General features: G+C 38.2%; 2 protein-coding genes across 6 annotated transcripts in view; one reads left to right on the forward strand and one right to left on the reverse strand.

The window, feature by feature from the left end:
* Positions 1–9746, forward strand: part of btz (CASC3 exon junction complex subunit) — a 54113-nt gene extending 44367 nt beyond the window's left edge. For all 5 annotated transcript variants that reach the window (XM_071657162.1, XM_071657163.1, XM_071657165.1 and 2 more), the window contains one exon: positions 3601–9746. In XM_071657162.1, the coding sequence (XP_071513263.1) occupies positions 3601–4206 (606 nt within the window). In that variant the 3' untranslated portion in view covers positions 4207–9746. The remainder of the gene's footprint in view (positions 1–3600) is intronic.
* Positions 9747–10359: 613 nt separating this feature from the next.
* Positions 10360–14869, reverse strand: part of LOC139746209 (luciferin sulfotransferase-like) — a 38298-nt gene continuing 33788 nt past the window's right edge. The window contains exon 9 of the mRNA XM_071657167.1: positions 10360–10734. The gene's annotated coding sequence lies outside the window, so the exon portion shown is untranslated. The remainder of the gene's footprint in view (positions 10735–14869) is intronic.

Below are 14869 nucleotides of genomic sequence, written 5' to 3' on the forward strand. Positions count from 1 at the left end.
GGCATGTGAAGCGTCTGGGGTAAACCATGGAAAGTTCTGTGGGGCCTGGATTTGGAAAGGGAGCTGTGGTTTCGGTGCATTATTACATGACAGCTAGAGACTGAGTGTGAACGAATGGGGCCTTTGTTGTTGTTTCCTAGCGCTACCTCGCACACATGAGGGTGGAGGGGGTTGTTATTCCATGTGTGGCGAGGTGGCGATGGGAATAAATAAAGGCAGACAGTATGAATTATGTACATGTGTATATATGTATACGTATATATATGTGTACATTGAGATGTATAGGTATGTATATTTGCGTGTGTGGACGTGTATGTATATACATGTGTATGTGTGTTTCCTTGCGCTACCTCACTAATGCGGGAGACAGTGACAAAGCAAAATAAATAAATAATATATACATATATATAATTTTTTTTTTCGCACTATTCGCCACTTCCCGCGTTAGCGAGGTAGCGTTAAGAACAGAGGAGTAAGCCTTTGAGGGAATATTCTCTCTTGGTCCCCTGCTCTGTTCCTTCATTAGGAAAACTAAAAACAAGAGGGGAGGATTTCCAGCCCCCCTGCTCCCTTCCCTTTTAGTCGCCTTGTACAGCACGCAGGGAATACGTGGGAAGTATTCTTTCTCCCCTATCCCCAGGGATAATATATATATATATATATATATATATATATATATATATATATATATATATATATATATATATTCACTTATTTTTTTTTCACTAACATCAGCAGGGTTCCCTTTTCTTCAGATCGTTTGTCTTTTGCATTGCAAATGTATATTGCCATAATACTTTATTATAAACATTGTATTTTAGTTCTTTATTATTTTGTGCATTTTGTATGCAGGTCTCCATTGGTCAGAGGAAACACGAAAAATAATTGAAAATTTCTTTCAAAGAAAAATCTGGAAATCTTTGGGAATTATTTAAAGGCTAAAATATTATGAAGCCTTCCAATAAGTACCTGCAGTATTAGTGATGCAGGTTTGCTGATAGGACAGTTTATACCTGTAGACTCTTTATTTCTTTATTTTATTGCAGTATTTCATATATATATTTTTTGTAGCTTTAGGTTTATATAACATGTATGATGTGCCCTAAATGTGGTCCTTTGAAAAGGATAAAGTGTCTCTTCATCTCAGTTTATAGTTTCTGTAAAATGAAGAAAGTGCAAACTATGTTTAGCTCAGAATCTTATTTAAAAATATCTTGTTGCTGCATATTTAATGACCCCATCATAGTGTAAAACATTTTTGGAAAAATTCGACAGTGCTAAAACAACTGCTCCATTCAACCAGCATGGCCTGGCATATGTATGATGCAGACTACAATTTTGTGTATGTTCATCAGTTTCACTATTCAGTGGTCACATTCCTCTTTTTAACCCTCCACATCTGACCACTACCATCTTCAAAAAGTTCTTTCATTTCATGTAAATCATTTCACATTAGTGATTCCACATAATTCTGGTATCTTGCAGAACCACAACACTTCTCTGTGTCAACACTAATCACCAGATTTGATAAATATGTTAAAAGACCTACTGTATGAAAATACTGTATGAGTGATATTAGGGTTGGCAGAATCTTATTTGGTGTCTTTTATGTGAGCATAGGAAATTCAGAACATATTGGCTACATGGGCTAGCAGCACTGAACAGATAGAGAAATAAATTTTGTACTGCATAATGTATGGAACAATGAAAGGGTTAAAGTATGTGATAATGAAGTTACAGCTTCGGGGGGGAGGTTGAAGGTTGTATAATGTTCCTCTTGATTTTCAGGGAAACTAAAATTGAATTGGGAAAAAGTAAAAAAAAAAAAAAAAAAAACTTTCAAATAATGTAGGGATCCTATACACACCACTCATTTGAATGGAGTAGAAGTGCTGCCATATATTACATTTGTTGCTTGCCCTGAATATTACCTTAGAAACAATTTTGGTGTTTCACTATTTTCATATTTGTTAAACACTGGCATCATGACAACACTAGACTAACCTGTCAAAAACAGTGGCCTCAGAAGCAGCTAAAATAAATATGATTTTTTATCAATTAACATAAAATAAGGGCAAATACGAGTCAGAAAAAGGGGCAAGGAGGGATAGACCAAACTGGAGATGGAAGGGTGTATCTATAAAGGGATTGAAGTAAGCTTATTATAGGGTTGACAGAGATGCTTAGTGTAAGATGTGACAAACACATGGTTTGGAAAGAAAGCTATTAGGAGCAGTGAAAAGTGTTTATGAGGATAGGGCATGTATGCAAGATGGGAGGAGTGCAATTGGTTACAAGTGAAGGTGGGTCTAAAGCTGAGGTGTGATGTCACCTTAGTTGTTTATCTGTTTATGGAGGGGGTGACAAGGAGGCTTGGAAGGTTAATCACATGCTGTTTGCTGATAAGACATCTCTGGTGGCAGATTGTCACACTGGTTGCAGAGTGTGGAAGGAGAAAGTTTGAGTTAATTTGAATAAAAGCAGGGATATTAAGTTTTGTAGGGGAGAGTGTGGTAGTTTTGAGTGCGAGTTTTAATGGTTAGAAGATGGAAGTGGGATGTCTTAGATACCTGGAGTGGACAAGGCACTAGATTGAAACCATGAGAGCTGAAATAAGCCATAGGTAGGGTGAGAAAGCAAAGGTCCCAGGCACACTGAGGAGTGTGTGGTTAGAGAAATCAGGTTCTGTTATGGTAAAGATAGATATGTGAGATGGTTTAGATGTTGATGCAGTGCTGTATGTGAGACATGGGCCCTTGATGAAAAAGTACACAAAAGGGCGGATGTGTTAAAGATGAAATGTTCGAAGACAATATATGGTATGATGTGAGAAGGGTTTATCAAATAAGAAATGAGTAAGATTAAGGGAAGGGTATGGTAGCAAAAAAAGAGTATGTGGTGAAAGGCATGTGCTTTAATAAGTTGGACATATGGAAAGGATTAGTGAAAAGAGGCTGAGTAAGAAGGTTTACAAGTGAAAGTGGAGGGAAAAAGAAGGGGAGGAGGAGGTGCAAGGATGGAATAAAATATGCTTTGAATGTTAGGTACAAAGTGTGAGGCATGCATAGGACTGAGGAAGTTGGAGCAACTTGACATATAGGGGTTGATGTGGTGAACCAGGGCATGTGAAATGGTTTAGGAAAAACTTGGAAGTCTGTGATGTTAAGTTGTGGATAAGGGAACCTGATTTTTGGTGCACTATACGTGATTTGAGCACGAGGTTATTCATCTGTTCTTGGCACTTGAGGGAAATTGCTATTGCTAAGTTTAAAAAGAATAGGGAAAGTACAGTTATATATATATATATATATATATATATATATATATATATAAAGTAGTATATACATGTGTATGTTGATATATATATATGTGCATGTATGGGCATTTATGTATGTATGTGTATGTGTGTGCGAGTGGTTGGACCATTCTTCCTGGCGCTACCTCGCTGACGCGGGAAACAGCGATTAAGTATAATAAATAAAATAAAACATTTCATTTTTCAGTCCCTAGTTTTTTGGGGAAATGGGGAAACCAGATAATGATAGTAATATCATAGTATTTGTTTCAGTACTGAATTAAATTTTTAATTTGATGTTACAGTCGCAGCCTGGGGAGATCTACAGCAATGGTGTGACATACTACAACACAGAGAGTCAGCAACATTTACCAAGAAGTAACCCACCACTTCAGAAAAGGCCAAAGGCTGCTATACCCATAGTGCCACCCCCAGAACGGGAAAATAAAAAGGAAGGTGAGTGTATCATCCAAGATGAATCACTGGTGCCACTTATGCAAGAGAGCATGGTGCAAGATCAGGAACTTGTAGTGTCGCCCATTAATGATGAACCTTCACTTCAAAATAATCTCAAGGAAGGACAGCTTCAGCCTGTGGATTCTTCAGCTGATGATAACGAAAATAAATCTGAGAAACCTTCACACTTAGAAATGGGAGAGCAAGAGCACAAGGAATCCCTACAGATGGAAACTTCATCCCATGATACTCATTTGCAGCAGGACATAAGTATAGACAAAACTTTAGATGTAGTTTCTAATTCAGTAGATTTACCGGAAAATGATACAAGGCCAACTGAAGAGCCATCACCACCATCAGTTGACTCTTTACTTGCTGGGCAAGATAAATGTAGTGAAGTTGTATCATCAGATCAGGTATCAGAAACTCCTGATACAGCAGTAACAGCTTCATAATGTTTTATCTTTTTATGTTACACTTTATTGGACTAAAGATATTTATTCATAGTGTCTAAATGAAAGGGTTTCTTGATTATATAATTCATTATACAGTTTCATATATTTCTTTTTCTTTAATTATAGACTTTGCTTTACTGTGCATTTTGTATACTATAGCTTTATGAAATTACTTTCGTAAATTTTGTATTTGATGCATGCATAATGTTGTATGCATAATCTGTAAGCATAGATCTTTACATGTTCATGTAGCAGTCTCTTGTGTTTTGAAAGTTCATTTAGATCATAAAAAATTATTTTATAATGATTGTGTTAGGTGACAAGAATCTTCATATGGTTAGCAGAGGAAATTTCTAAGGTAATTTTAACTTGTACACATGAAAGTTCAGAATGGCTGCTGCTGTAGATAATGATACGCAAATTTACTCATGAAAACACAAGCTAAAACTCTTCAAGGTCTACATCTTTAAAGGTAATTTTACAGCAGGATTTTTTTTAATAACTATTGTACCACATTTGTGATTAAACTTGAATGAAAGTTAGCTTGGTTATGGGTATAATTGTTTATCAAGATTAAAAGTTATATTGAATGCATTTATACAGAAACCTTTTTATAATGGGAGTGGGAAAGTAGACATTTAGGATGGTCTTTTTTAATATCCTGTAATGGCAATTGGAGTAAACTTTATTTAGCTAAAGGCAGCTGTCAAAATGCCCGAGTAATTGGTTGAATTTATTTATAATGAAAAAAAAAATATTTTTTTGAAGTTTGTTGATAATTGGTTTTATATTCTATTTGTGTAGAAACCTGTAATATAAATAATCAAATGATATTTTTGTCTTTATTTTGCTGATATATATTATTGTTTTCAGGATTACAAACTAAAAGCTTAAGAGTTGAGAGACAGCTGAATTCCTGTTACTTCAAAAGTGCATGCTTTTTTTAAAATCTTACCGAAATTGATGTTGCACTAACAACTGGTATTGTGCTACAAAAGATTTTTTGTCACGAACAGTGGGTGTATTACCTGTATTGTTGTTTAATGAATTTCCTGTTTTCTTGTTTATAAAAAGAGGCCTGTGATGATAAAAGTGCTTAAAATTAACTTTTTTAATCTTCTGGTAGGTGTAATCAGTACCTGCAGTGTGTGTGGCCTCTATCATATGTCTTTGCAATGTCTCCTCCTTGTTGGTCTTTTACTTTAACCTTTTACATCAGACTTGCTCAATTAAAAGTTGAGTGACATGTATTACACAAAAACTAGATAATTATTTAACAAAAATCTGTGTTACATTCATGTCATTTGTACACCCATTGAAAATGTTTGGATACTCTTGTCCAATTCTCTTTATTCTAAATTGTCACTGAATTACCTTACACAAAAGTACTATTGAAGGTTGTAGAATTAGTGGTTGGATGTAAGGATGAGAGATATAAGAATACAGGGCAATGCATGAGGGGTGGAAAAGACTAGAAATGTGGAAAATTGCTTGAAAAGAATGTACTAGTGTAAGTTCAGCAAAAGAGGAAGAATGTAAAATGCACAAAAGGAATGTTCAGAAGCTGATAGAGGAAAGCAGAGAGATAGTTGTTAAAAGATTTTGGAAGGAAGTCGAGTGAAAAGTTTTGGGAAAAATAAGAAGTACTGAAAGGTGAAAAAAAGGGAAAGGTTGATGCAAATAGTGGAAATATTAATGTCAGAAATAAGGAAGGGGTGTTGCTGAATCAAAAGGAGGAAGTGAAAAGATGGAAAAAGTATTTTGAAGAACTGATGAATGTTGAAGGCAAGGTAGCAGAGCAGTTGTTACATGCAAGGGTATGAAAGATGAAAGGAAGAGGATACAAGTGCATGTTTTTTGCAGGAAGGGCAATATTGAGGTAGAAAGTAGGAAAGGCATGTGGAGTGGATAGAATTACAACTGAATATTTAAAGGAAAAGATACTAAGAATGTATGTCACAATTATAGGGGAATAAGTATAGCAGGAAAAGTGTGAGCAAGAACATTGAGTGATAGAAGGGGCTAAATGCAGAATTTTTTTTTTTTAAGGAAAGGTCAGGGATATGTGGAGCAGATTTGTGAGGAAAGATGATCGTGGAAATTATTTAGTGAAAGGTAATGTATGCAGCTTTTACAGTTTTTAGAATACATGACAAAGAGTTGAGTGGAATGCTTATGAGAGTATTAAGGATACGTGGGGTTAAGGGTACAAGTGTTGGATGGTGTAAAAGCCTTCCATAGTGGAACAAATGCATGTGTGAATGTGGAAGGAGAGTTGAGCAAAAGTATACATTTGGGTGTAAGGCAAGGCTGTGTGATGTCACCATGGCATTTTAATATATATATATATATATATATATATATATCCCTGGGGATAGGGGAGAAAGAATACTTCCCACGTATTCCCTGCGTGTCGTAGAAGGCGACTTAAAGGGTGGGATGGGGGGCTGGGAATCTTCCCCTCTCATTTTTCAATTTTCCAAAAGAAGAAACACAGAAGGGGGCCAAGTTAGGATTTCCCTCAAAGGCTCAGTCCTCTGTTCTTAATGCTACCTTACTAACGTGGCAAATGGTGATTTTTTTTTACATATTTGCCATTTCCTGCATTAGTGAGGTAGCGTTAAGAACAGAAGAGTGAGCCTTAGAGGGAATATCCTCACTTGGCCCCTTCTTTGTTCTTTTGGGAAACTGAAAAATTGGGGATAGGGGAGAAAGAATACTTTCCATGTATTCCCCGTGTGTCAAAGAAGGCGACTAAGAGGGATGGGAGCAGGTGTCTTGAAATCCTCCCCTTCAATTATACTTTTCAAAAAAGAAATGTTACGAGATATTTTTGGGCTAACAAATACCCTAAAATAATACATATTTTTCTTGGGGAAGTGGATTGGTAATGAAGCCTATTTGGAATATTTTTCATGCTAAACATAAATCTAGTGTTGAAGTATTGTTTGGCTGTCTCGATGCCTGTAATTAAATTGTTACATATTTACAAATGTAAAAACATTTTCTGATGATCCATTCATATTTATTAATTATCTCGCCAAGGGGAAGCATTACGAAATATTATCCATGAATGTTTAAGTATAATGGCGTTTATTAAATCCTGTATTCAAAATTTTTTTATTAAAACGGTATAAAATATATTTTTCATGCTGAATACAAATATCAGGTTGAAATACTGTTTGGCCATAGTTATGATAAGTAATTGTTAAATGCTTAGAATTTTCAAACGTTTTCTGATAATTCATTATGTATTTTCCGGGTATCTATCGGCTAAGGGAAACATTAGGAGATATTTTCTCTGATTATTTGAAAAGTTTTTCATTATACTTCAATTTTGAAAGTTTTTGAGGGCTGAAAAAAATGCCATGAACGATTACCCACAATTTTTTAAATTCTCGGGGAAATTGGACATAAGGCATGTGTATGAAGAGAGGAAAATGATTGGTTCTCAGTGAATGTAGGTTTGCAGCAGGGGTGTGTGATGTCTCCATGGTTGTTTAATTTGATTATGGATGGGGTTGTTAAGGAGGTGAATGCAAGAGTTTTGGAAAGAGGGGCAAGCATGCAGTCTGTTGTGGATGAGAGAGCTTAGGAAGTGAGTCAGTTGTTCGCTGATGATACAGCGTTTGTGGCTGATTCATGTGAGAAACTGCAGAAGCTGGTGACTGAGTTTGGTAAATTGTGTGAAAGAAGAAAGTTAAGAGTAAATGTGAATAAGAGCAAGGTTATTAGGTACAGTAGGGTTGAGGGTCAAGTCAGTTGGGAGGTAAGTTTGAATGGAGAAAAACTGGAGGAAGTGAAGTGTTTTAGATATCTGGGAGTGGATCTGGCAGCGGATGGAACCATGGAAGCGGAAGTGAATCATAGGGTGGGGGAGGGTGCAAAAATCCTGGGAGCCTTGAAGAACGTGTGAAAGTCGAGAACATTATCTTGGAAAGCAAAAATGGGTATGTTTGAAGGAATAGTGGTTCCAACAATGTTGTATGGTTGCGAGGCGTGGGCTATGGATAGAGTGCGCAGGAGGGTGGATGTGCTGGAAATGAGATGTTTGAGGACAATGTGAGGTGGCTTGATCCAGTAAGTAATGTAAGGGTAAGAGAGAGGTGTGTTGAAAGAGTGTAGTTGAGAAAGCAGATGATGGTGTTTTGAAATGGTTTGGTCACATGGAGAGAATGGGTGAGGAAAGATTGACCAAGAGGATGCATGTGTCAGAGGTGGAGGGAACGAGGAGAAGTGGGATACCAAATTGGAGATGGAGTGAAAAAGATTTTGAGTGATCAGGGCCTGAACATGCAGGAGGGTGAAAGGATGGGGTAGACGTGCTGTCAATGGATTGAACCAGGGCATGTGAAGTGTCAGGGTAAACCATGGAAAGTTCTGTGGGGCCTGGATGTGGAAAGGGAGCTGTGGTTTCGGTGCATTATTACATGACAGCTAGAGACTGAGTGTGAACGAATGGGGCCTTTGTTGTCTTTTCCTAGCGCTACCTCGCACACATGGGGAAGTAGGGAGTTATTAGTTCATGTGACGAGGTGGCAATGGGAATTAATTAAGGCAGACTGTATGAATTATGTACATGTGTATATATATGTATATGTTGAGATGTATAGGTATGTATATTTACATGTGTGGACGTGTATGGATATGCATGTGTATGTGGGTGGGCATGAAAAACATTTTGAGTGAAAGGGCCTGAACATGCAGGAGGGTGACAGGTGTACAAAGGATAGAGTGAATTGGAATGATGTAGTGTACAGTTTCCCAAATTGAATAGTCATCCTTTCTCCCATAAAACACCGAAATGCATACATGACAATCACACCACATAAACCTCTCAAAAATATCTTTGAATAGCCTTGACCAACTACAGCCCCACTCCTAATCAGTAGTGGCACGAGATATGAACCAAGTAATAAACGTAATTTCGGACTTGCTACACCTACACTAATAGGGAACAATATTGATATAAATGACAACAGAAAAGCCAATACCAAAGATCCTACATCCTAAAGTGCTTTGAAATGAATGATAGTCAACTTACAATAAGTGAATAATCAGCACAACAAACTAAATGGGTTATCAAAACGACAACAGGGAATGCAGCTTGCTGATGGTTAGGTACTGGCTATATTGAATGGACTTAAAGATTATTTTTACAAGAACAACTGATATATACAGGAAAGGGGTATCTTCAATGGAAATTTGAGCAGTATGGTGCAGTTATGTGGGTAAGTGACCTACTCCATTACTTCCTGATAACAGCTTTTGAAATGTTTGATGAATATTCAAAAGTTTTGCTGAATAATTAAAAGCAACTAAAATTAGTAAATCTTAGGAAACATATTTTGCCCATGTCATTTGCTATCAAGATTAATTTGGGATAATTTTGAAAGTTTGAAGATTTGCTAAGGAGGGATTATCTGCTGAATGGATCAGGCTACTGTTATAAAGGCAGAAAATTATACAAGATGGTTAAGCTATTCTTTTCCTTTGCTGTTTTCATATAAACATTAAAAATAAACCTTGCCTTTGATACATGTCTAATTTTTCTTCAGTACTGAGCACCTATTTCTCTTAACAGCTGACATGGAAACTGGTGAAGGTATGCTAGTATTCTTGACCATCACTGTGAAGTGGAAGATCAAAGTGTACAAACTACAATCCAAAGGTGAAGCAATTTATACACCAGTATGGTTAATGCAAACCTGATTAAAGCAAAAAAAAAAAAATTGCATCTAGTAGTCAGCTCACTATCTACCAAGGGCCCTGAAAATTATGAACTTTCCTGAGAAATTTTGACCAGCAAAATGTTTTCAGTTTATTTTGCAAATCAAATTTTTGGATTTGTGACTTCATACTTCAGAAACTTGCTCTTTTGTTCCTTCACTTCCCCTGAAAATTTACCCTTCACAGTTGCATGCATCAAAGCTATTGGATCTGGCATCTAAAACTTGTCATGATTCTGTGTACCTATTAAGATGGCATTAGCAGAACTAATTAGCCAAAACTATTTGACCCCAGATCCTCATTGTACACATTTTGAGATTTTAGGCAAACTCCTGAGGAAAAAATATAACTTCTGGCCTTTCTTTAAAATCTAAGCGTTCTGGTAGGAATTACTGGAGTGTTATGACTGAGAGAAGATGGGAACACATTAAACGACAACAACAATGCTTTATTGGAGAGTTGGGAGAGGGCAATAAGATTGGTACAGGATTATAGAGGGCAAGGAGAGGTTAGTAATGGTAGGTTGAGAAATATAAGGCAGGCTTGACAAGGTTCCTGTGATGCTGGTAAGCATCAGATGAGGCAGAGGCAGGAAAGAAGTGTGAGGCTGCTCAGTCAAGGTGGAGCTCCTGTAGGAAAGTGGGTGTGTCCTGTATCATAGCTCCTGGAGACGAACTACGGATGCAGGAGTGCCACAGGTCCCATGTTGTTACGGCTGCTGCTTGTGACAAGTGTAGGCGACGTCCCATGTGATTCCTGCTGAAGGTAGACATCCAAGACGAGGCATCACAAAGAGACCTGCCAGGAAGATAACATGTGTGGAGTCACATTGGGAAATGTACTGATGGAGATGCCCTAAGGGTGGTTTCAGTCTGGAATTTTATCGCCAAAACTTAAGGTAACGGAGTAGTACATTTGTTGTCTAGTAGTGAGCCAACTGCCTGACTGATTTGCTGTGCCAATACCCGGTTACTTAAGAGGCAGTGAGGTAAGGTCTATGAGGGATAGCTATTCCCACAGGGAATGACAGATTTTGAAGCCAAATGTCACAAGCTTCTGACCTTTCTCCATGCTGGTGGACTTGAGGTTAAGTCCGTAAGAACAGCGCTTCTTATGGAAAGGGTCAAGTCATCTATAATTACAAAGGCAGCCTTTGATCTGCTACTACTGACATCAAGAATAGGTGTTGGGGATTAATACTTCAGGTGCAAATGTGTAGGATGAGTGAAAAAACGTATTCTTCCAATGATTATTAGGTCAGCTACGGATACAAGCTGTCCCATGTTAATGGTGATGTCATTAAGGTGACCTTTGGTCACTACACTACTTCCCTTCTTCACGTTTTTCAAGATTAATGCTTGAATGCTGATGAAGTAAATGGCTGAGGTTTCTAGATTCTAGAGAAGGTATTTGTCCTGCAGTACCATACCGGATGAAGACGTTACATGGGATCATTACTGGCTGAAGAGACAGAATCCCTGTAGGTGCATGAGTGGTCAGTAGGACCCAAAATACAAGGAATATGGACTGGTGTGGGATGATGGTGGACAGGAAACGTCTATAAAGTGCTACAGTTTACATTTCCTGACTCAAGCTTTCATCGTCAATTTTCCATCACCCACCCAGCGTCATCCCATACCAGTTCATTTTTGCACTTGTATTTGCCAGGTCCGGCCGGCCACTCATGCACTCCAAGGTGATTTTGACTCCTTCAGTCAGCAATGGCTTCATGTAACAGTCTTCACACAGTATATTACAGGACAAACAACTTTTCAACAACCTTGAAGAACCAGACCTGTGGTTTGCCTGCCAGCACTGGACAACCAGCTGACTATACCATCTGCCTCATCAACATCAAAGCATTAATCTCGAAAAAAATGAAGGGGAGTAGTGTGGTGACCCAAGGTCACCTTACTGATGTTGCCATTAGCAGGGAACAGCTTGTGTTCTCACCTGACCTAATAATCCTCATAAGAATGTGTTAAGTGGCCCAACCTACACATTCTTCCAAGGATTATTAGGTTAGGTGAGGAGACAAGCTGTCCCCTGCTAATGGTTACATCCTTAAGGTGACCTTGGGTCACTACAAAAATTTATCATGGATGCAGTTCATCAGGTTAAGCAATGATCTGTTCTCTAAAACTTAAAAGTGATGATTCAAGCATTAATAAGAAGACCAATGAGCCAAAACAGACCTATTTTACCCATATCCTTATTCAGCATGAAGAATAATTATAAGATGTAACTTTAAAACTTAAAATGCATGGTTAAAGACATGTTTTGGCCCATGTTTTCTTACTTTTGATTATGATTTGAATGTTATCAGATGTAGTGAACAAAGCTGAGTAGAGATCTGGGCATACAAGTTGAATTTCAGATAATTAATCTTTATCATTCTTTAAGCAGTATCTTGGATTCTTGGTTATTATCCTGTCATTACTATTTTAAGGGTTAATGAGATGACTGAATATTCAAAACATAGGTTTCAAACCCACTGATTCTCATACAGCATGATGTTAGCAAAGATTAAGAGAATATAAACAAAACCTAAGGTTTCAAAAACATTACTTAGCCCCAAAGTATCTATCAAAAAGACATAAGGGGTATACATCAGTTATGCACTGTCTAGGTAGCACAAAAATGTATACGTAATGTTATTTATATTTACTTATTTATTATGCTCTGTCACTGTCTCCCGCATTAGCGAGGTAGCGCAAGGAAACAGACGAAAGAATGGCCCAACCCACCCACATACACATGTATATACATACACGTCCACACATGCATGTATACATACCTATACATTTCAACGTATACATATATATATACATACACAGACATATACATATAAACACATGTACATAATTCATACTTGCTGCCTTTATTCATTTCCATTACCACCCTGCCACACAACAAATGACAACCCCTTCACCCCACACGCATACGAGATAGCACTAGGAAAAGACAACAAAGGCCACATTCGTTCACACTCAGTCTCTAGCTGTCATGTATAATGCACCAAAACCAGAGCTCCCTTTCCACATCCAGGCCCCACAAAACTTTCCATGGCTTACCCCAGACACTTCACATGCCCTGGTTCAATCCACTGACAGAACATCAACCCCAGTATACCACATCGTTGCAATTCATTCTATTCCTTGCACACCTTTCACTCTCCTGCACGTTCAGGCCCCGACCGCTCAAAGTCTTTTTCATTCCATCCTTCCACCTCCAATTTGGTCTCCCACTTCTCCTTGTTCCCACCACCTCTGACATATATCCTCTTTGTCGATCTTTCCTCACTCATTCTCTCCATGTGACCAAACCATTTCAATACTCCCTCTTCTGCTCTCTCAACCACACTCTTTTTATTACCACACATCTCTCTTACCCTTTCATTACTTACTTGATCAAACCACCTCACACCACATATTGTCCTCAAACATCTCATTTCCAACACATCCACCCTCCTCCACAAAACTCTATCTATAGCCCACGCCTTGCAACCATATAACATTGTTGGAACCACTATTCCTTCAAACATACCCATTTTTGCTTTCCGAGATAATGTTCTTGCATTCCACACATTTTTCAATGCTCCCAGAACTTTCTTCCCCTCCCCCACCGTGTGACTCACTTCCGCTTCCATCCGCTGCTAAATCCACTCCCGGATATCTAAAACACTTCACTTCCTCTAGTTTTTCTCCATTCAAACTTACCTCCCAATTGACTTGTCCCTCTCTGCCCTACTGTACCTAATAACCTTGCTCTTATTCACATTTACTCTCAGCTTTCTTCTTTCACACACTTTAAATAAATAATATACAAAGATGAATGTAATTATGTAATGCTTATTATTTTCTTTATCAGAAAAAAAGCTCATTTCAATGGAAAGGTCTGTGGGGACTGGATGTGGATAGGGATTTGTGGTTTTGGTGCATTACCCATAACAGCTAGAGACTGTGTGTGAACGAATGTGGCCTTTTTTGTCTGTTTACTTAGCGCTACCTTGCTGTTTGCCGTGGGACAGGCAAGGTAGTGCTAGGAATGGATGATGGCAAGCAAGTATGAATATGTACATGTGTATATATGTATATGTTGGTATGTATGTGTGTGTATCTGGGCATTTATGTATATACATATTTACTGGCGCTACTTAACTGACACAGGAAATGACGATCAAGTATAATAAAAACAATAATAATATCAATATTATATGGTTGCGAGGCATGGGCTTGTGTGGAGGAGGGTGGATGTGATGGAAATGAAATGCCTGAGGACAGCATGTGGTGTGAGGTGGTTTGATCGAGTAAGTAATGAAATAGTAAGAGATAAGTGGAAATAAGAAGTGTGGTTGAGAGAGCAGAAGAGGGTGTGTTGAAATGGTCCGGTCACATGAAGAAAATGAGTGAGGATTGAACTGACAAAGAGGATATGTGTCAGAGGTGGAGGGAACAAGGAGAAGCGGGAGACTAAACTGGAGGTGGAAGGATGATGAAAACGATTTGAGCAATCGGGACCTGAACATACAAGAGGGTGAAAGGCATACAAGCACTGAGTGAATTGGAATGATGTGGTCCACCAGGGTCGATGTGCTGTCAATGGATTGAAGCAGGGCATGTGAAGCGTCTGGGGTAAACCATGGAAAGTTTTGTGGGGCCTAGATGTGGAAAGGGAGCTGTGGTTTTGGTGCATTACACATGACAGCTAGAAACAGCTAGAAACTTGACTGTGAACGAATGTGGCCTTTTTTGTCTGTTCCTGGCACTGCCTCGCCTGGGGGGGATGCTATTTCGTGTGTGGCGGGGTGGCGACGGGAATGGATGAAGGCAGCAAGTATGAATATGTACATGTGTATATATGTACATGTCTGTGTATGTATACGTTGAAATGTATAGGTATGTAAATGTGGGTGGGTTGAGCTATTCTTTCA

Source organism: Panulirus ornatus, chromosome 64 (genome assembly GCF_036320965.1).
Source record: "Panulirus ornatus isolate Po-2019 chromosome 64, ASM3632096v1, whole genome shotgun sequence".
NCBI lineage: Eukaryota > Metazoa > Arthropoda > Malacostraca > Decapoda > Palinuridae > Panulirus > Panulirus ornatus.